This window comes from Bidens hawaiensis, unplaced genomic scaffold, assembly GCF_021521415.1.
Source record: "Bidens hawaiensis isolate Kalapana, Puna unplaced genomic scaffold, B.hawaiensis_p1.1 tig00014729_1, whole genome shotgun sequence".
NCBI lineage: Eukaryota > Viridiplantae > Streptophyta > Magnoliopsida > Asterales > Asteraceae > Bidens > Bidens hawaiensis.
In genome coordinates, this window is record NW_027492294.1 from 433967 (window position 1) to 457015 (window position 23049).

The 23049-nt window shown below is 43.7% G+C and overlaps 2 protein-coding genes and 1 pseudogene across 2 annotated transcripts; all 3 read right to left on the reverse strand.

Moving 5' to 3' along the window:
- Window positions 1-28: 28 nt before the first annotated feature.
- LOC143547530 (putative ribosome biogenesis protein C8F11.04) lies at window positions 29-2581 on the reverse strand (annotated as a pseudogene).
- A 3598-nt stretch (window positions 2582-6179) lies between these two features.
- Window positions 6180-7179, reverse strand: LOC143547519 (trihelix transcription factor ENAP2-like). Its single transcript, XM_077038922.1, has one exon. It carries the CDS (start codon window positions 7177-7179, stop codon window positions 6193-6195), a length of 987 nt encoding a protein of 328 aa, XP_076895037.1. The 3' UTR covers window positions 6180-6192.
- Window positions 7180-8912: 1733 nt separating this feature from the next.
- LOC143547531 (F-box/kelch-repeat protein At1g57790-like) lies at window positions 8913-9578 on the reverse strand. The gene has a single exon (XM_077038931.1). The coding sequence runs from the start codon at window positions 9576-9578 to the stop codon at window positions 8913-8915; it is 666 nt and encodes a 221-aa protein (XP_076895046.1).
- Between the last annotated feature and the right edge of the window lie 13471 nt (window positions 9579-23049).

Here is a 23049-nt window from a genome sequence, read left to right on the forward strand (position 1 = left end):
TTAAATGAAAAACTCTTTATTTTTGTATTTAGTTAAATAAAAAGATCACAGAAGTGGTGACCTCACCTGCCACCACTCTTAACCAGTAAGAGCAGTGAAGAACGGCAACTCCAATCTGGGCTTCAGCTTTGTCCAAATCAATTGATGCTAAGAGAACTGAGCTCTACAATTCAGGTCCCTAAACAAATCAACCATTAATATAAGCGGTAAAACACACAAAAAAAAAAAATCATAAATGTGGTAATTTGTATATCACACCAACCGTGAGGCGTGAACAAGCAAAAGCATGAGAATGGGCCCCACGAAGCGGAATTCCAAATAATTTTCCAGCTGCACAATTACTATATAACACAAAAAATAAAACCAATATTGAGCACAAATTTTAATACCATATTGAGTAACATGTGTGGTCAAAACGATTACCTTGTTGCATAAAATCCGCAAATGTAGCAATAACACATCACCATCCCGGCCTTATGTATGAAATATAAAATAAATAACAACAAAAGCAATAACAAAAAAAATATAGACCTGTGCCCAAATTGATATGTTTCTTATGTGCAGGCCACAAAGTTAAATGGGTCAACCTTTGACATACTTTCTGAGCGGGTTGAAGTGGACTGTAGGTTCAGGTCAGATTTGAGCTTCAAGGAGCGTAATTTTGATAATGGATCAATTTTCAGTTTTTCCTGTTACGGATCAGTTCATTTTCTGTTCCGGGCCAATAATATTAAAGAATATTATCAACTTTCAGTTTTTCCAGTTACGTCTAGATTTGCAACTTACATCCCATGGCAGTTTGGTCACAAGTTTAAACTGGTGGGCCACGCTAATTCCGGGGCAAAATTCAAAGTTTTGGTCAAAAGAGACATTTCAGACAGATTTGTTTAATCAGAAACGGGCCAGATCTGTCGGGTTATTCTGACAGCTTAATTCAGGTTGTTTTAGGTTTGTTTGCTAAGAGTTGCATACAAGGGCACGTCATTGGCCTTCATCATAAGGGTCATGATGAAGTTGAAGCAATTGGGATTTGGGGTAGTGTGTTTAAACAAGATAGAAACTGAGTAGTAGTCCACTAAATAATATCATAGCACTAATAATAATAATCATAATAATAAACAAACATCAGACTTATTCTTCTTGGATGTTGAATCACATTTTGATCCTTTGCGGGTGCAAAGAAGATATTAAGAAGAAAGTTCACACAATGATCGATAAATTTGCTGATGCAACCAGGGATGCTTAACGAGTGAGCCGAGCAGGTTCAAGCTCGAGCTCAGGCTCGATGTTAAACGAGTCAGCTCGTCTCGGCTCAAAAAACTAAGAATTTAAGCCTGAGCTCAGCTCAGATAAAGCTCGTTTATTTACAGCTCCAATTATGTTTTCATTTAAACTTAATCGAAAAACAGCATGCTTTTATAACAGCCTATTATAAATCAACAAAAACAAATGGCAAAACTGATTCTAAAACACTTTAAATATCCAAAACCTAGATTCCTCGTTACGGTTTCAATCGATCTCAACAAGCAATAGTTTCCAACAAAGTCACTTAATTCAACAAAACTCCCTAATAATGTAACAACCTAATAATGTAACAAAACATTGCACTAATACCATAATCCAAAACAAGTAATCACAAATAAAATGCAGAGTTCCAACATATTAATCGAATTCTATAAGATAGCATCAACAAAACTAAAACTTTAATCTCTTCAAACTCACATTACTTTCTTCTTCTCTTGAAACTCGCCACTAACCGAATCAACATTTTCAACCGCTTTATCATCACCGTCTTTCGACTCTATTCCCTCAAGTTCACATTTTTCCTTGACACCCTGAATCTTCAACTTAACATCCGGCAACGCCTGATACACCGGCAACGCCACCGAATCCGCAAACTTCAAATGTAAAGACCTCACACCCCCTAACTTCCTACCCACAAACCCGACACCCCCTTCGATCGCGCCATCATATTCTCCACAATCTCGTCCCTCGCCATCGAAACCTTGGCAACCTTAACCACACTACACGTCCCGGACCCAAAAAACAACAACCCGGAACCACAGCCTCTCTCAATCTGCTCCTTCCAATTCTTATTACGCCCCAAATCCACACCCAACGGCAACTTCTTCTTCCTAAAAAACTGCTTCCCTAACAACTTAGGCAAAAGGTGAACAACCCGTTTATCCGCAAAGAACATGTCGTACGAGTCACACAGCTTCCGCTTCGATTCAAACGGCTTGTAATCTGTTCTGAGCTTCGAAAGCTTGATAACTTTACTAACCCCAATCCCGTCTGCTTTAATTTTCTGTTTAGCGGTTTGTGAGGTGAGATTGGAAGTGGTTCTGTCGTCGATTATTAAACAGAGCTCAGAAGAATGAGGTGAGATGATTGGATGAGGAAGAGGGATTTTGCTAGTATTTGTTCGTTTCTGTGGGAGGTTTTTGAGGGTGAAGTTGAGGTAGATGAAGTCGTCTGTGGGTAAGAGTTGTGGGTTTTGGGAGTCGGTTTGTTTGGTCTTCCATTTCAGTAAGGCGTCCACGGCGGCGGAAGCGGCGGTGGAAGGAGGTGTGGCCGCCATGAATGAATGAATGAATGAAGAAGACAAGGGTTTTCAAGTTTTATAAAGGAAAATTGGTTTTATTAATGAATCGGTTCCTGAGGTCCAAACTTTTAAATTATTTTTTTCTAATGTTTTGCGACTAACAGAATCCTAACGATGTTAGTTTGAGGTCATCGGAAAAACGTTTTTAGCCGAAAAAGTCAAAGTTGTTGTCGGAAACACCATTTGAACACCACAACCACCACCAATTGACTCACCGCCAACCAACTACCACCACTTGAGCACCATCAACCGATTTCGACGATGGATCTAGGGTTTCCGACGACCTCAATAAATGGGGTTTTTAATAGAAAAATGTTCCTAAAGGTCCGATACAAAGTTACCAAGATGTTTGAAACGAAAATGTTGAGTTTTTCGGGAAAAAAATTGAGTTTTCCGGCCAAAAACGTTTTTCTGGCGACCTGAAACTAACGACATTAGGATTCTGTTAATCACGGACCGTTATGAACAAATACGTTAAAAGTTGGGACTCTTAGCAGCCAATTCGTTAGTTGGGACCGGTGGTGACCAAAAGACGATAGGTGGGATTAATAAAACCAATATACCCTATGGAGTTATTAAAATAGACCCTCAACTATTGCACATGTGTCTGTATGACACCCAAGTTGTAACCTAGCTAATTATTCTACAGAATGTATGTATCAAAGTCACATTATGTTTCATATGTAATATACATATAGATAGATATAGATATCAGAACTAGTAATAGTAATAGAACTCGTTTGCGTCGGGTCTTAGGAGGGTGTTGGCGATGATGTATTTAGTACCTATATATCGATGAATTTATATATACCATGTATGATTTAATCTAATACACAATAAAAATAAGCAAGAATCACGGTTAACGAAACATGTGTACAGTTAACAGCTAGTTTTAATTAAAATAAGTTAAATATAAAGGAATTTAAACGAATAATTGCGTATAAAAAATAAAAGAAAATAACAGTGAAAAATATGTTAAAATATGAGACACGGTTAGAACAGTAAGTTGGTTAAATGTAAAAAGAGGTAGTAACGGAATTTGTTTAAAATAAAAAATTATTAACATTATTTTATCCACAAACTGAATATAAAGTGGAATTGATTCTTATTTACATTGAGCAAAATGTTACACTTTCTGATTTATTCTCTTTAAATGATCTTAAATTGTTGATGGATTTGTGTTTTCATAAACAAATGGAAATCCTAAGAACATGGTGTTCACACCTTCTCGGTTGCGCAAAATCGCAACCTCTAGAACAGCAGCAGCAGCAGCAACAATCAGACGACGATGAACGATTGTATTTCCCTAATGAAATCATTGATGAGATCATCTCCAGACTCCCCGTCAAATCCAAGTTTTTTAATAACTACGCGTCAGTCAAAAAGGTGAGACTCCCCGTCAAATCCAGTTTTTTTAATAACTACGCGTCAATCAAAAAGGTGAGAAGAAAAAATTCGTTGCTTTTGCCGCAACTTCCTCTTCTTTGCAGCGTTGCTTCGTCGATCAGTACTCTAGGGGCATATATATATAATATGATATTGCTTCCATATTCCAAAGCCATATGCAAAATGAATAATAATAATAATATCAATTCATATGGTAAGGCTGTCTACATCTTACCCTCCTCAGACCCTACCATAGCTTGGCTATTGTTGGGATATACTGAGTACGATGATGATGATGATGATGATGATGATGATGATGATGATGATGATGAATTCCTATGAACCATCACCTCCATCTTTGTCATGGCCGATGATCAGGAGCTTTGATCAAGAAGTTGATGATCCAATGGCTATTGATGAATATAGCTACAATAATATTAATCAAGCTATGTCGTTCTCCGGTCTCTTCCATGGCCACGGGAACTTCTCGCTTAATATTATTAGTGGGTCAAATAATAACTCATATGACCATGCACAACTACTACTACTGTCAAGGGAAGCTGTGAGGCCACTAGTTGGTTCTCAAACTACTTCTGCCAGTGTTGGCAATCAGGAGGATTATGTTTTTGGTCAGCAACCGTCGCTTAACGACGTGCGTGGACCACAAGCATCTGAAACCGGCTCATCGTTCACTGGAAATCAGATTTCTGATGCAGATTCACAAGCAGATTGGACGAATTTGCGCCCTCGTCTCAGGTGGACACCAGAGCTGCATGAGCTATTTCTCGAAGCTATTGCGCGTCTCGGTATTGAAAACGCGGCTCCTAAAACGATAATGAAAGAGATGAATGTTAAAGGACTGACGAGAGAGCACGTCGCGAGTCATCTTCAGAAATATAAGGGTGTTCTGAGAATGTATCACACTACTAATCATATATAAGTTTATTTATGTTACCTGTATTATTTAGCCAAATCATATGTTGTCTTGAAAGCGTCACACCTTTTTAGTAGCTTAACTGAAGATATCAAAGTGTTTGGTACTTTGTTTTAGTGAATAAGAAAACACTTATTTGGTAATTTGATAATCATTTTATTTGTTTGTATTTTGAATTATGCCAATTTGATAATAATGCTATTTGCTTGTATTTCGAATCATTGGCATGACAAACTAGAGCTTTATCTTTGTATAACTGTATTTTTTGTCTCTATTCTTAAGCCGTTTGTTTGGATCAACTGAGCACTTGAAATCTTGGGTTGGTTGTAGTTTGAAAATGCAGAGAAAGATAATTAACAAATCAAAAATTACATATATTAGATAGCAATGTTCATAGAGCTTTTACATATCATTTTGTTAATAAGCTGCGAAATTTTGTTGATGAAGATCATTATAAGGTGAGCAGGATGGGTTGCTCAAGTAGTGTTTATAGGCCGAACCGAAAACCAAGCATGCCCATTCAGTTTTATGAGGGCAGACCCGCTTTGAAACGAGCTGTGGACGGTTCTTGCAGTTGGACAGTCAAACCAGTGGCATCGTATCTGATCTGACCATGCTTGAGAAAACTAGCATTTTTTCTACAAGTTGTATTATTCAAATATATTTTAAAAAGTGATTTGTAAAGTCTATGCTTAAGCTATTCAAACCAAGTAATCATGGCATGGAGGGCTCCTCACAAGTCGAGCCAAGGTGGGCTCGAGCTCGAAATTAAATGAGGCAGCTCACTCGGCTCAGGTCAAGCTTGAAGTTAAACGAGCCGAGCCATGTCCCGAGCTGAGCTAGGGTTGAGATGGGCTCAGTTACAAAAATGATCCAGCTCGGCTCGGGTTGTTTCAAATCAAGTCTTTTTAGCTAGTTTTATTCGAACGAGCTATGAACCCAAGCTTCGGGCCATGAACTATTTGAACAGAACCACTCCCATGGCTAAAACCTAACATGGCCCCTTTGATTTCAGCAACCATTTTAGCTTTCAAAATACAAAAGTTTTCAGATTCTTGAAACACTATATGATCACATATCAGAAATAATAATAACCAAATTAAACAACCAATTTCTTCAAGAAAGATTATCAAGTTCTACCATCAAAACCAATAAAAGTAAACTACAACAATATATTAATCTCTTAATTAATGTGTACCAATTTTGATTTACTCTTAGCAGTCAAAACCATTATATCTTGAAATCATCCAGATAGCATATGAACAGATTAACCGTAAACATCATTATCTTCATCGTCATCAGAACTAACCGTTCGTTTCGCCTGCTTAATCTTCTCCAACTGAACCTGCGTATCCATAAACAACTGCATCCTCTGCACCTCCAAATCCTTAGTAAACTGCATCCTCTGTTTCTCCAATTCAACAATCTGCTTCTGCTTCTCGCTTTCAATCCTCTCGTAAATCTCCCCAAACTGTTCAATTGCCCTCGAAAGCCGTTTAATCGAATCCGTCTCATCATCACCATTAGTCCTCCTAACCCTAGACACCCTAACAGCTTCATCCTCACTACTCGCCGCCACCTCGTCATCCTCCGATCCTTCCTCCGATGCCGCCGCAGCTGCCGCCGCAACTGCCGAGTAATTCCTTCGAAAATACGACTCGTCTATCGGAAACTGCGTAATCGCTGCGGACGCAGGCTTTCGGCAAGCTAACAACGGCGTGGATTTCTCAGCGGAGTAATTCCGACGAGAATACGACTCGTCAACGGCTAACGGCACCGGAAACGGTCGTTTCTGCGGCGGAATCGGAAACGGAGACACCGCCGTTGCAGGAGAAGCATTCCGGTACGTCATCGGCGAATCCGACGGCTCCGATTTCTTAACAGATGACGTATTAGATCCGATTAACATATCCATACGTTCATAAAACGGCCAATTGGATCCAGAAACCCTAGCTTTCTCAACCTTATACTTCTTCTTCAACGTATCAATCCGATTCTTACACTGAACATCCGTACGTATAGTTTTCTTACTATGACCGTGACGGCCGTTAACGGCATCAGCAACGTGTTGCCAATCCTTCTGCCGGAGGTTTCCACGGTTGAGTTCGAGGTAACGGCGGCCCCAGACGTCAACGAGAGTCGACGTGGCGTCTTCGGTCCAGCAATCCTCGCGGTTAGGTGCCGGACGGGACGGCGGCGTGGGGACGGCGGCGGCCGGAGATGGAGTATTGGTTATCTGTAGGTTTTCGGCCATTCTAGGGTTTGTTAATAATAATAATAATAATTTGGGGGAAAGAGATAAATAGAGAGGAGAGAAGAGTACAAGTGGGTGAAGCGTTGGGTTCCATTGTCTCCGACGTACGGCGCCTACTCCGACGTTATTCTACGCTTTAGTGAGTTGTACGTTGGATGGCTTTGGTTAATTGTACGTTTCCTTCTAAAGTATATTATTCAAATCTCAACTATATGGTTACTAACTTAAATGGTAATTTATTTATTAACTAAAGCTTTCCAATTAGGGATAACCGTTTTTGGTATGGGTATCGGTAGAGATGGTCAAAAAAACCGGTTCAGGAACCGGTTTGTCGGTTTAAACCGGAAGCCGGTTTTTACGAAAACCGGTTTTTTAAAAACCGGTTTGACCGGTTTACAAACCGCCGGTTCGTATTTCAGTTACAAGTTTTAGAGCTAAAACCGGTTAACAAACCGGTTAATGGAAAAACCGGTTTTTTTTAAAACCGGTTATTATGAAAAAAACCGGTTATTAACCGGTTATTTTAAAAAAAAAACCGGTTAACCGGTTATTAACCGGTTCTAACCGGTTTCTAAACCGGTCCTAACCGGTCTAGGGTTTTGACATACAAAAACCGGTTATTAACCGGTCCGGTTATTAACCGAACCTGTTTTTTTTCGGGCCAAAAAAAACCGGTCCGGTTAATAACCGAACCGGTTTTTTTAAAAAAACCGATTTGTGCACCTCTAGGTATCGGTACTGAACCGATATCGAATTCAGTAACGATTTGATATGGTCGGTATCGAATCGGTATTAAGTTTTGAGTTTTCGCTGCCGGTGCCAAAATTTTGCAATTTTCGATACTGGTCGGTACCAGTGCCCATTTCTAATGTGGTGTGTTGATAAGAAGTCTAGGTGGTTAAACACTTTGGTGAGGGCATGGGTGGCTCAATGGAGGATGACCGAGATATTTGTGATCTTTGGTTCGATCTTGAGGGTGTCCGGGTTTTTCCACTAGTGGGTCTTCTGCGGGTGGGTTTTTGGAAACTAGATAACTTAGAGACGCTTAAGGGCCCGTACGGTTGGGTTGGGCCAACTAGCGGCGTCTTTTGCTATGGATCACTCCGTACGAAATACCTAAACAATTCTCTGTTTGTTGAGCTCAAAAAGAATCAGTAAACAATTCTCTGCTATGGATCACTCCGTATAAAATACCTTGATTATGTTATTCTAACTTTTTTTTTCCGTTTGAACGATCAATTAAGAAAAGAAATTATTAATCAGTAGATTATCGACCTAATAAGTTAGCTAGATCAACAAAATTACATCACCACCATATTACTATTACAACCGAACCCTAGTAGTCCATAACCATGTGTCTATACATTCACAACCCATCTATAACAAAAACTCACTACCACTCTCAAGTAACGCTTAGAGTTTTTTACCAATAAAAAACTCAAGCTTTAATTTCATCTATAGTGTTATTCTTACTTTTGATTACTTAGAATAATTTAAAGCAATTTTTATTACTCTTATATTGACATTTTTAGAAGGACCGATTCGTAAATATTCATCCTTAAACTACGAAAAAACTAATTAAACATGAACATGGGCCAAAATGTGGCTTTAAGTTCTTGCATTTGCATGTTTACATGAACAAAATAAAGATCTTAGCCTGGATGTTAAAAGAGCAAGCAAATCATAAATATAACAAAAACATTTTAATGATAATAATAAGATTAACCAGCTAGCTAAGACCAACTTGGTTCGATCCACGCGTGAGAGTAGATAGAGTACGAAGTTCCAAAGAAATCTTCTAAACAATGTTGAATGTTTCTGCCATTTAATGTGTGATACCGGCATGTTTCGAGAGAATAAAATATTATCTTCTCACTCTTGGAATGCAATCGTGGAAAGTAAATCTTGTTCTCCATTTCGGGCGTTTTGGCTTCCATGCAGACACACGTAGTCCCGCAAATATAAATCGCATGTGCTCCTAAACTATCTATTTTCTCCCATTCTTGTGTAGAATCATTCAACTTCAACACCTCAACAGACTTTCCCAACTCATCCATGACAACTAGTAGAAGATGTTGACAACAACTTACCAGAAAATATTGTGCAGATTTTCCTCTTGGGGCTTCAACTACAGCACCATCCCAAAAGGGGCGTCCTTCAATTTCCCTGAAAACATCAAGCGCTCCCCTGTACAAGGCATAAACATCTTGGCCATAGAATGTTGAAAAACGAAAGAGATCTGGAGTAGTTCCACCAAAATCCATACGGAATACACGCCAAGATGACTCCTGGTTTATAAAGTAGACAAAGACATGCATCGGAAGAACTGCTGCTAAACCAACCACAATACAGTTAGGGGAAGTTGGTGGTGCGGAGAAGCATACGCTATCATAAAACATATTATTGTTTGGAACCTCACTGAAGAAACACTAACCGGACCCCGGGCAGATTACTGGTAACCTGGGGGTTGGATAGCGGTTTCCCACGAGGGGTTAGACCCTTGGAAGATGGTTCTTCTGATAACCTGCAAAACAGACACCGTGAGCTCGTCACTGAGAAGGGGGGGGGGTTCCTCCTTGTGACCACCCTCCGGCGTGAGAATCAGACTAGATTGCTCTTTAAATATAAAAGTATATTAAGAGATTGCTAGAGCAGATATCAGGTATATTATGATGATAATATGATAGTGTAATGTTATTGGATAATACCAGATAATAATCAGATGGTCATACCATTTGGGGTATTTATAGCCGAAGGTAAGTTTCCAAGGAGGTATGGCCGGCTGCAACAGTGTTCCTGTTCATCAACAGTAGCCTACGCACGTGCCCTGCTGGTAGTTGGTGGGTAGGCAGTGGCTGATAGTGACCAGGCCTGCTGCACACTATTCCCTTTCTACCAACTGCCGGCTACGCACGTGGTATGACAGTAGTTGGTGAGTAGGCAGCGGCTAATAGTGATACAGTACCGGAGCATGCTGCTCGCCATACTGTATCAGTGAGCTGTCGTATCCCTGATCAGATCTTTCGCCCATACCTCGTCAGGTACAGTAAAAGATCCTTCAGTATACGGACTGGCTTGGCGGGAGTATTCCCCCTCCCGCCTCTGTGCGGGATTGCTCCCGGCTTGGCTCATTCCTTCAGGTGACACTGAAGGATCGAGAGCTAAGTGCCTTGTGCGTGTAGCCATGCTGCGCGGGTGGCCTTCCCTAATGGCTTGTATCCGAGGCTGCGGGAACAGGCGGAGTCCTTCACCATTGGGAGGCATTTCCTGCGGGACCAGCTTGCGTACTGCGCGTAAGGACGTCACGTCTCTGAGCATGGTTGGTCCTGCGGATGCAGTTGGTCTCTGCGCAGACGTCCCTGTTTAAGGTGAGTCTTGCGGGTCCAACTGGGCTCTGCTGGGACCTACCTCTTCAAGTCCCCCCAGTCCAATGTTCTTCTCATGCGTGTTTAATAAAGTGAGGTGAACTTTTGGACTTAAGCAAAGGGTTTTGAAAAGGGTTTTGTAAGGTTTTCCATGGGGATTCTTTCCGCGGAAGTCCTTGTCACTTGCAGAAATGCCCGAGTTTCCTGCTTGATCTTTGGGTATGATGCGGGTAGGTCTGTAACCTCCTCGCAAGTCAGGAGCATTGAGTTCCAGTTGTATGGATTTTCCATGAGGTTTTGGTAGGTTTGAACATAGTGATCAATTATGTTTAGACCACCAATTCCGTCCTGGAGCTTCAAACAACGTAGTTCTCGACGTTCCTGTTATGCGGGGATGTTATTTCCGTTTCCGCAAGCATTGCCCAGAAGATCCTTCTTGGTTTCAATTCTCAGCGGAGCGCTAGGTATGTGAAGGGTTTTGCCTTAACACTGTACCTGCGCTCGTCTTACGGTTACTTCCAAGGTATTCCTGGCGTCAATTCCCTGCGGGTGCTAGGTATGCGAAGGGTTTTGCCTTAACATTGTACCCGCAGCCGTCTTATAGTTACTTGGTTACCGAGGTACTTGGCTTCAATTCCCTGCGGGTGCTAGGTATGTGAAGGGTTTTGCCTTTACACTGTACCCGCATCCGTCTTACGGTTACTTGTTTGCCAAGGTTTACTTGGCTTCAATTCCCTGCGGGTGCTAGGTATGTGAAGGGTTTTACCTTAACACTGTACCCGCATCCGTCTTACGGTTACTTGTTTGCCAAGGTTTACTTGGCTTCAATTCCCTGCGGGTGCTAGGTATGTGAAGGGTTTTGCCTTAACACTGTACCCGCACCCGGCTTATGGTTACTTGTTTGCCAAGGTAAGGGGTATTTTCCCGCTTTTTAATATTTTCGAATTTTGAATTTTGAAATTCGAAGAGTTGGTGAAAAGATAAGAACAGTCCAAACCTCTGAAACGTCGTGCGACAGTTTCTTCTGACTGTGTCAGGACGTGCAGGAAGTTATGGTGACGTGACAGAACATGGTCATTCCAGTCGCTTTTTCAGGCGCGTGGGCGTGATTTTTCGGGCGCGTGGCCGCGAAATTACTGGCACACGTCCTTTCAACAGCTGTTGCCAGCCTGCTTTTTGCCACGTGTCATAGTTTTATTGCACCTTTGATTTCTCTCTCCTCCGCATTAAATTCACCGCATTAATTGCGATTACTATATAAAGGGGAAGAGGGTTATTTGCAATTCACACTTTCACCTTTCTTCTTCTTCTTCTTAGTGATTTCCGGCAAATACTCCCCTTTTTCAGGCAAGCATTTTCCCGAAATCACTTCTCTTTCTGCAAAAATGTCTTCTCATGATGCCGACGATCAGAAGACTGCTGGCGAGTGCCAGTGTTCTCTTCCCGTCGATCTGTACCAGTATATCGTCAGGAAGTTCATGCTCGAGTCTCTCGAGCCTGAGTTTCCTGAACCCCACCATACTGTGTACGATGCCCCCAGTGGCAAGATCGGGGTTTATGCTGCATTCTTTGTCTACGGGAACCTTAGGTTCCCGTTGACAAAGTTTGTGTACCGTGTCCTTGAGAGGCACGGCGTTCATTTGACCGAGCTGCATCCCATGGCGATCGCCAAGATTCGTCATTTTGAGTGGGTGTGCCGGATTCTGGGCATCGAGCCCCATGTGGACCGCCTGATGACCTTCTACACTTGGAGGTGCATCCAGGGGTGGTACAGTCTTACAACCCGGATTAAGGGTTTAAAGATTTGTACCACCGAGCGGAGTCTTCGCTCGTGGAGAAGAGAGTTCTTCTTCATATCCGCTCGCGCCATCCCCATTGCCATGAAGTTCAAGAACGGCCAGGCACTTCAGAGCCTTCACGCCCCCAACTACGAGGAGGCGGAATGGTTCTCGAAGATATCCCGGGTCCAATCCCCGGTTTTCCGTTTTCCGGAGTCAGCGATGGTAATGCTGGGGATGAGCCGAGTGTGGAAGGCGGCGAATGCGCAGAAGGTTCCGATCGTCCTTGAATATGGTTCGAACTCTGTCCCTTATGGTATGTCTTGTTTCTTTTTGTTGATTTTGACTTTTTTCTAACTTTCCTGTTTATTTCAGAGGGGAACGACCTACAGTCGCTCCTGAATCCGCGGGAGGAAGATGGTCCCGCACGGATGGGTACTCGTGCTCTGGACGAGAACGAGTTGCCCATCCTAGAACAAACTGCGAGTCGGTTCGTGGAGGTTTACCCGCCGGGCCAAGAGATCCTGAGCCACCGACGGCCAGGTAAGCCTATCTTCTACCCTGAACCCCTCAATGCTGTGCCTGCTGCTGGAGTTCTTGACATTTCTTCTTCTGAGGAATCCGCAGAAGGTCCTCCGTTGGTGCGGAAGAAAAAGGCTGCCGCCGGGAAGGGCAAGGAGAAGGTGTCCACTGCCGGCCCGGTAGTCCTATCTGACTCCGAGTCAGATAGTGAAGAGGTGGCGGGGAGACCCGGTGGTGAGGAGACCACTGCTCCGGGGGCTACGACCGTTACCTCCGGAGAATCAACGAAGACGACGGTGGCCGGTACCAAGAGGCCGGCTCCATCGGGTTCCTCCCCGCCCGTCCGTACGTTCAGGGTCAAGAAAACCCGTAAGTATAATCAAAATGCCTTCGTAGATGTCACTTTATAATTTTATCTAACACTTTCTTTATGCAGGCGTGGATGTTGACGCATTCCGGGGTGAACCGCAGGGGAGTATCTCCCCGCCAATGACGGTAGGCTCGGTCAGCCTTCCTGAGGCGTCGACCCAGGCGCCTACGCCTGCATCCGCTGGTCCAGTTCGTTCCTTCGAGCCAACTGTTCCGGCCGAGATGACGTCACCGCCGGCCGTGAGTGCGATTTTTACAGCATCCTTCACGGAGCCGGCGGTTACTGCTGCTGCTAATGAGGCGGCGACTGCGGCGGCGACAACGGCGACCACGGCGGCTGCCACCATGCCCGCGCCATCGGTACCGACAGCCGGACCATCAGGTACGCGCAGGGCTTCCCGCCGATCTTTGCCACCTTCCCATCTGCCTGACCTGTTGGATGGATTTCCTTTAGGTTCAGGTGATGGGTTTGGCGGATATCGGCCTGTCATTGACCCTACAGGTGCGTAGGGTTCTTCTTTTTCCTTGTATTTTTTTATCATCTTTTCCTTACTGTCTTTGTTTCTTTTGCAGTGTCGGATTCCAATGAAGTGTATGTTCCACGATGGAACATACGCCGAGGAACAACCCTTCGCACCCCTGGGGAGTGCGTGGACTGGGCTCGCCACGCTGCTCCTCATGGTGCGTTGGGGGAAGCCATGGCTAGCTACCAGGAGGGTAGGCTAACCAATGAGCTTCGGGTTCTCCAGGCCCGGATGCAGCCCCGCGTCGAGCTGCTTTGTCGTGAAAACGACAAGTTAAAAGCAGCTCACGCCAAGCAAATATCTGAAACGCGGGCTCTGCGGGAGGAGAACCATCTGTTGGCCGCGGCTGCTGCCAACAAAGAGAAGGCCTTCAAGGCCCTCGAGGTTGAAGTTCAGGCGCGACTCGAGGCCCGCTCTAAGGCTGCCCAAGCTGTTAATGAACAGCTTCGGCTAGCTAAGGAGACTGCGCGAAACGCAACCGAGAGGGCTGCCAAGGCTGAAGCTGTTGCTGAGCCTCTTCGCGAAGAGAATGAGCAGCTTAAATGCAAATTAAAGGCTCTTCAGCATGCTCATGACGCCTTGGCAATGGAAGATGCCAAGAAGCTGCAGGAGATTCTTGACCAGAGGGGGGTGCTTGACCAAACCGAGCGGAAGCTTAAGGGCGTCGAAGAGGCTGCCGCAAAGGAAGTATTACTTGCCAATCTTAACAAGAGCGAAGCCGAACGCGCCCATACCGAAGCTCAAGCTGCCCTCCAATGGCTTCTTCGAGAAGCGTTGCCTCAGGTATGTTTAGCTTTATCTTCACGCATTTCTTTTGTAAGAAAAGGTTCTAATACTTGTATTTTTTTCTGTAGGTTGTGCGTCGGGTCTTTTCGGAGACCTCTTACGATGATGCAATGACCGCAGCCCTCAACGCTTCTCATGAGGATGGGGAAAAGGCCGGCTTCATGCTTGGTCTAGGGTTTGTTGAGAAAGGCGTCCCGCCTTCCAACTTCCCTTTGTTCGATGTGGATACCGAAGCCATTTATGACCAAGCATTGAACCAATACGCCGCCTTCCCGCATCCAGTGGTGGAGAAGGTGGACGAAGTAGCTGCTGCTGATGATGGGTTAGCTGTCATCAAAGCGTTCCTTGAACCACCCCGTGGAGCGGGTCCAAGTGGAAGCGGCCCTGAAGCTTGACCTTGAAGATCCCTGCTTAGACTTGTATAGTTTTATTCTTTTAGGCGGGTAGTTACCCAGCCATTCTTGTAATAGATTGTGAAATATTAATCTTTTTGCGTATAAGATTGTTATTTCCTTCCTTGGGTTCCTTGCTTTATAAACTTATGACTTGCATACTTAGTTTGAATTAGCAATTTTCCAAGTGTTTAGAATAAGAACCTTTGAACGTGGTTGATGATGGGTTAAAGTTTCGCCTCCTCCTTCGTGATTGTGCGGGTAAAACCGTCACTTGCACTTGGTAGGATGGCTAATCTTTAACCTCTATCTGACCTGCGTGTAGGTTTTCCTTTTCGAATTTTCTAAGGCATTAAGTTAAACCTTTGAACGTGGTTGATAATGGACTAAAGTTTTCGCTTCCTCTTTCGTGATTGTGCGGGTGTAACCGTCACTTGCACTTAGTAGGATGGCTTTAACTTTAGACCTATATCTGACCTGCGTGTAGGTTTTCCTCACCTTTTAAGGATAAGTTAACCTTTGAACGTGGTTGATAATAGGTAAGTTTTGCTTCCTCTTTCGTGATTGTGCGGGTAGAACCGTCACTTGCACTTACTAGGATGGCAAAACGTTACCCTTATCTGACCTGCGTGTAGGTTTTCCTCACCTTTTGAGGATAAGTTAACCTTTGAACGTGGTTGATAATAGGTAAGTTTTGCTTCCTCTTTCGTGATTGTGCGGGTAGAACCGTCACTTGCACTTACTAGGATGGCAAAACGTTACCCTTATCTGACCTGCGTGTAGGTTTTCCTCACCTTTTGAGGATAAGTTAACCTTTGAACGTGGTTGATAATAGGTAAGTTTTGCTTCCTCTTTCGTGATTGTGCGGGTAGAACCGTCACTTGCACTTAGTAGGATGGCAAAACTTTACCCTTATCTGACCTGCGTGTAGGTTTTCCTCACCTTTTGAGGATAAGTTAACCTTTGAACGTGGCTGATAATAGGTAAGTTTTGCTTCCTCTTTCGTGATTGTGCGGGTAGAACCGTCACTTGCACTTAGTAGGATGGCAAAACTTTACCCTTATCTGACCTGCGTGTAGGTTTTCCTCATCCTTTTTAGAATTTGTTTTGAACCGTTCGACGCGCAATTGTCAATAGGTTAGTGCAGTTTCCTTTAATGATTCGTGCGGATAAACCGGCACTTTCATTTAATGGGATAGTTGAACTTCCCTTCAACTGACATGCGTGAAGGTTTGCAACGTTATTGGGTTCGTGCGGGTAGGACCGCCTTCCCACGCAACGACTTCACGTAATGTGAATGCCGTCACCAGTGTTGCATAGTTTAACCGTTCGACGCGCGGTTGTTGATAGGTTTTTATTCAGTTTCCTTTAATGATTTATGCGGATAAACCGGCACTTTCATTTTTGGGTGCTGAACTTTTTTCCCCTTCAACTGACCTGCGTGAAGGTTTGCCACGTTATTGGGTTCGTGCGGGTAAGACCGCCTTCCCATGCAATGACTTGACGTAATTATGCGGTGAAAACCGGCATATTAGTTCAGAAAAGTGTAAATGTAAAATCATCAGCTTCGATGTTCTTAAAGAGAATCATTTCCATTAGAAGTGGCTCTTTGGCCTTTTCTTTACAGATTGGAATTGATTTACATGCAAACTGTGTAAATGAGCTCCCTTCCGTGTTGTTGGGATGGGAGCGCCATCGAGCCGATACGCACCTGGTTCGGGATCTCGTTCTTTACGCAGCATGTAGTCTCGATTTTGAAGCTGGAATTGATTCGTGTTTTTCCCAGCTGGGGTTCTATACGCACCCGCCTGCTCAGCCTTTATTGCGCCACGAGGTGCGCGAGCGTCCCATCTCTGACAAATGCTTCGACCATGTCTTTTACATCTATGCATTCTTCAGTGTTGTGGCCCTTTGTCTTGTGAAAGTCACAGTATTTGCTTCGATCAGCATCGTGACGATGTCGAATTATTGGAGGCTTTGGCCATGGGAGCTCTTCAGTGGCGAATATCTCAGTGACGCTTTTGGTGAGAGGCGTCCATCTGGAGTTCCGGTGCGACTGTACATTATCCCTTCCGCCCAACCGATGTTGTAAGCCGGATGAGGTGTCAAAGTTTACCCTTGACTGCCAAATGCCTAGCTTTCGTTTTTTATTTAGTCGGGCGGTGAGGACGTTGTCTTCCCTCGTCCTCTGGGTGTAGAGGTTTGTGCTCTGTGGGAGATCTCTACCCAGTTGCTTCTCCGTTTCCGCATAGCGCTTTGCTGCTGTCATGATGGCATCCCATGTGGATGGCATTCCATCTTTACCCGTTAGGGTGCGGATGAGCTCTGGGTCATGCGCGCCCTGGATGAAGGCAGCGCGAACAAGATCTTCGCTGATATTGCCCAAACTTAGCTTCTTTGAGTTGAAGCGAGTGATGAAGTTTGGCAGAGATTCATCTTCCTCTCGTATACATTTGAGGATTGTCCATTGTTCCTCGGTATACTTCCGTTGCTGGCTGAAGTGTTGGCTAAACTTCTGCTGGAAGTCTGCCCAGTCGTAGATGTGGTTGACCGGTAGGCGATCAAACCAAGCTCTAGCAGCCCCCACAAGCGTCATTTGGAACATGTAGCACCACGTGGGTTCCGTCCAATTGCTAACGGTTGCCCCCGCTATGAACCTGTTCAAATGATCATCTGGATCAGATATACCGTCATATGTGCCTATGTTGGGCATTTGTTTGGCACTCCTTGGGGCGATTGCTTCAGCAATGTCCCTTGCAAATTTGGACGTTCCTGCATTTGCAACGTTTGGTCTGAACGTTTTGGAGAAGTCTCGTGGACTTCCACCTGTGCTTTTTGGTTTGTAGGCTTGTCCAAAATGCCTTTTCGGTTGGGATTCCGTTTCCTTACGCTTCCCTTTTGCCTTATGGCGAGGGTTCGCGTCGGAGTCGGATTCCTCCGAGTCATCCTCCCAGTATTCGAATTCGTCGGCCTGTTGCACGGAACGCAAGCGTTCGTTCAACTCAGCCTGGAATTCCTTTTGTCGTGCCTCCGCCCATGCCTTGACTTCGTCGAGAGTCTGGCGGGGGAGTCTTCGTTTCTCAAACTGGGTATCGGTGGATCCCAGTAGGCGGTCATTTACTGCACTTGCCCCTGCTTTAGTAAGTGGGGTAGTGTTCGTAAAATTTACTTCACTTGCTCCGGCTTCGGTAGCCGGAGTAGTGTTTGTAAAAACTGTGTTGCCGGTATTCCCCCCAGTAGCTGGGGTTGTGGTTACCGGAATTTCTCTAACCATCTTTTGTAGAAAGTTTTGAAAAAACTGGAGAAAATTGTAGTTCTAGCTTTATGCACGGATGGCGCCAATGAAGAAACACTAACCGGACCCCGGGCAGATTACTGGTAACCTGGGGGTTGGATAGCGGTTTCCCACGAGGGGTTAGACCCTTGGAAGATGGTTCTTCTGATAACCTGCAAAACAGACACCGTGAGCTCGTCACTGAGAAGGGGGGGGTTCCTCCTTGTGACCACCCTCCGGCGTGAGAATCAGACTAGATTGCTCTTTAAATATAAAAGTATATTAAGAGATTGCTAGAGCAGATATCAGGTATATTATGATGATAATATGATAGTGTAATGTTATTGGATAATACCAGATAATAATCAGATGGTCATACCATTTGGGGTATTTATAGCCGAAGGTAGGTTTCCAAGGAGGTATGGCCGGCTGCAACAGTGTTCCTGTTCATCAACAGTAGCCTACGCACGTGCCCTGCTGGTAGTTGGTGGGTAGGCAGTGGCTGATAGTGACCAGGCCTGCTGCACACTATTCCCTTTCTACCAACTGCCGGCTACGCACGTGGTATGACAGTAGTTGGTGAGTAGGCAGCGGCTAATAGTGATACAGTACCGGAGCATGCTGCTCGCCATACTGTATCAGTGAGCTGTCGTATCCCTGATCAGATCTTTCGCCCATACCTCGTCAGGTACAGTAAAAGATCCTTCAGTATACGGACTGGCTTGGCGGGAGTATTCCCCCTCCCGCCTCTGTGCGGGATTGCTCCCGGCTTGACTCATTCCTTCAGGTGACACTGAAGGATCGAGAGCTAAGTGCCTTGTGCGTGTAGCCATGCTGCGCGGGTGGCCTTCCCTAATGGCTTGTATCCGAGGCTGCGGGAACAGGCGGAGTCCTTCACCATTGGGAGGCATTTCCTGCGGGACCAGCTTGCGTACTGCGCGTAAGGACGTCACGTCTCTGAGCATGGTTGGTCCTGCGGATGCAGTTGGTCTCTGCGCAGACGTCCCTGTTTAAGGTGAGTCTTGCGGGTCCAACTGGGCTCTGCTGGGACCTACCTCTTCACTCACGGATATCGTTAGTGAAGGGGTTATAGAAAAACAGTGCTGCAGGGTCCCTTATATAATTATACAACAGCAACCAGCCATACCTTGAAGAGCATATTCGTAAATCACCAACCAATTCTTGAGGTGTCGTTATAAAGTATTTATCACCAAACATGGGATCTATAAAAGTGATAATGCATCGATGTTTGTCTAACACCATCAGCCATGATGAGTTCAACGAATATGTCTGCAATCTCCTTAGTGCGGTTTCGTTACTCCAACAAATCACAGGTGCTGCAAACTGACAACGTTTGCATGTCGCACGGAAGTTAAGGTATTCGACACCAACACAAAACTCCATAAGCATATTCAAAACATCAATCGGAATATTGAGAAGGTGTGGCTCAAAATTCTCTTCATTCCCCATGTTATTGATATCAACCTCGTCATCCGTAACTGATATTGCCATTATCACGTCTTCCATGTCATCTTCTGGTCTAAAACCAGTTCCACATTCGAATTCAGCTCCATGACCACCATGTAACCTACACATGTGTCAAATTATGTATAAAACCTATTTTCTCATGCTAAAAATAAAACTTACATACCTGCATTCCCACAATGACAAATGGGTTGATGGCTCTAAACACGGCATAGAAGATAATGAGATGCTTTTTTCTTTGACATTGTACAAGTATAGTACTTTGCCCGTATCACTGAGAATGTGTACATAACCCCCTAACTCTGAGGCAATTGCATGGCGGTAAAATACTGAGCAACTATGAGCAAGATTAACAAAAAATATAGCATTTTTGAGGTCTTCCATTTCTTGCCAGATCATGCTAGTCCAGTCCCATTTAAACAAATAAACAGCACCAAGTGTTTTCATTGTTGCCCTATCAAACCCTAAGTGAATGTAGAACAGTTCTGTACAATATCCTTTCAGAATAGGCGTCACAAACAAGCAACCATTGGGAAAAACACTAGGGGATCTTCCCAATTCCAATAGACTTATTACAACTTCTTTATCATTAACCACGATGTCAACTTGTATAACATTGATATTCATAGTTACCAAGGCATATACTTTACCATTGCAACAAGTTAGGCTATGTAAGAAACCCTTATAACGGCGGAACTGTTTGGCGTATGACCTTATTTTCCATCTTAACCTCTTTCTTTTAAGGCCTAGCTCATGGCTCGTGTTTTGGTTCTTGTTAACATGAGAACTGAAGTAGGATCATCTGGAGGGGACGACAAACAGCATTGTATGATTGATTCAGAATCTCCATCTTTTAAAATCAAGGGAGGGAGATGTATCGTCTTAGAAGTCATAGGGTTCCAAAGAGACCAAATTTCGTTACGTGGATGGTTCGAGAGGATCACCCAGCCATGGAAGTGCCCTCGGATACATCTCCCAAGCAACTCTGGGATTCGGCACCGATAATGGGACGATAACGGATCGTTCATGGCATAGAAAATCTGGTCTTTAGTGCCGTCTTCTTCGGGTTCGAGGTTTTGAGCAACCAACCATGGATATTTAGGTAGTCGATCACATACCGAGCCACCAGAAATGTGCTTCCGCTTCATCTGTAAGATGTGATAAAAACTATATCTGAAACTTAAATAACGCAGCAATATTTGACCCTAAATAACAGATAAGCATAAGCAAAAAAATGCTTATCTAAACATTTTAAGTTGATTGTCACAACTTCAAGTAATCAGACAACCAATTCCAACTTTCAAAACGCACATACAAACACTCCCTAACATTAATTTAGAATAAGGAATGAAAATTTCTAAAATGAAAAGATATCAAGGAAGAAAAAAGAACCAATAAAAAATATTTCTTTTTTACTTTTGAAACCGGATACTTTAAGAATTGGCAAAATGTGTCAAAAACGAGTCTCAACGGGTCCATTCAGGTTGGCCAGCAAAACACGTTTTGTGCACTGTATAAAATTTTAACAATCAACGCATAATTATAAGTTATAACTACTAAAACAACATTAAGAGAAAAGAGACTTTGTGATTTATAAGTTGTTTGACCCGTTCCCCTTTTCGCTAATCTTTTTAGTACCCAAGTCAACCCATTTATGGGCCAAAATTACCAGCACTGGTATCACAAGAAACAGAAATTACAGCATGTGCTTGTTAACAATAATTACATTTGACTTCAAAATAAAAAGAAGTTGCCTTTTGTGGTGTTGATTGCTTAATTAGTATCCAACCAAATGCTTAAAAATTTAGAATCAAAACAAAGTACGGCGAAGAGTGATCATATCATTTTCGTTTGTTTAGAAAATGAACATGAGCACATAAACAAAACATATATTTTCTTGCTCATGTTCGCTCGTTTATGTCAAAAACGAACAAATTTTCTTTAATAATGCATATGTAACAACTCAACGAACTGTTCATTGATTCTTCTATATAGCATTAAAATACCCCTGCTTTATTATTACTACGAGTCTGTTACTATTATTGTTAACATTGTTTTACATTAATAGTTTCCAAAGTATAAATCTTACGAAAACTTGTGAAGAGGTATGTACCCGCCTCAACACCGAGCAAGGCGGGTCAACCCACAAGATATAGACAAGAATCTTGAAATCAAGACATTATAAAGGCACAAAGCCAAAACCTACGCGCATGGCGCATATCACATATGCTCATGTATATCACATATGTTCATGCATTACATGCTCAGGCATCATATGCCCAGGCACCACACATGCTCAGGCATCATATGCCCAGGCACACATATGCTCGCGCATCACATATGCTCACGCATATCACATATGCGCGTGGCGCATCAGCGCGCGGCGCATATCACATCTGCGCATGAAACATCTGCGCGTGAGAATAAAGAGAAGACATCGCGCATCCTCAGGATTGGCGCATATCACACATGCACATAATCAACCTCGTCCTTATCCAAATCAGGATTAGAGCAACCTTGATTGTGCACGTCAGACAACCTTCCAGAAGGTATCTTTTTAAGGAATAAGAATATGCTGATGTTGACAGCTGCCAAATGAAAGGTGGACAACTCAGCATAAACCATGTGCTACCACGTGATTACAACCAATGAAAAAGCACCAGGTGTCCCCAAGGACACGTGGCGCCAAGCAATTGGAGGAGGCCAACAAAACCCTAATTGGGTCTGAGCCCAATCAGTGGAAACCCTAGCACTATAAATACAGCATCAACTCCACAAGGAAGCATCATCAAATATCACCTGACAACATACAATCACAGAGTATTCTGCTATTAAGCAATACACTCCAAATTCCTTACTCTCACATATTATTATCTTCTCCCACAAATACTTATTCTCACACCGGAGGGTTACCCCAAAGAGGACCCCTCTGTCCCTTTCTGAGGGGTAAGTTTACGGTGCTGTTCATTTTGTAGGTGGAAGAACACAGATCCATCAGATCCAAGAGAAACCATCGGTGAAATAGCATAATCACACCCGAGGAAAGTAGATCGTCTACCAGTGAGTCGATCCACGCTTCTTCATTGGCGCCATCCACTGTTACAACGGCAACAAGATCTCATCAGATCTATAAAAAAACCAATTTTCACCATGGTTTCTGGCGTTCATAACGTTGATCAAGTTCTGGAGGATATTGAACGTGAGGATGTTAATGAGGGACAACAGTTTCTGAGGGCGCCGCGTGATTCTACGCGCGCCACCAGTAACCGTCCTTTCATCACAACTCCTCATTACCAGACTGAAACTCCTCCAGACGATCTTACGTTACAAAATCTTGCCGGCGCGAAACAAAAAGGACCAATGGGTCCAGAAGAT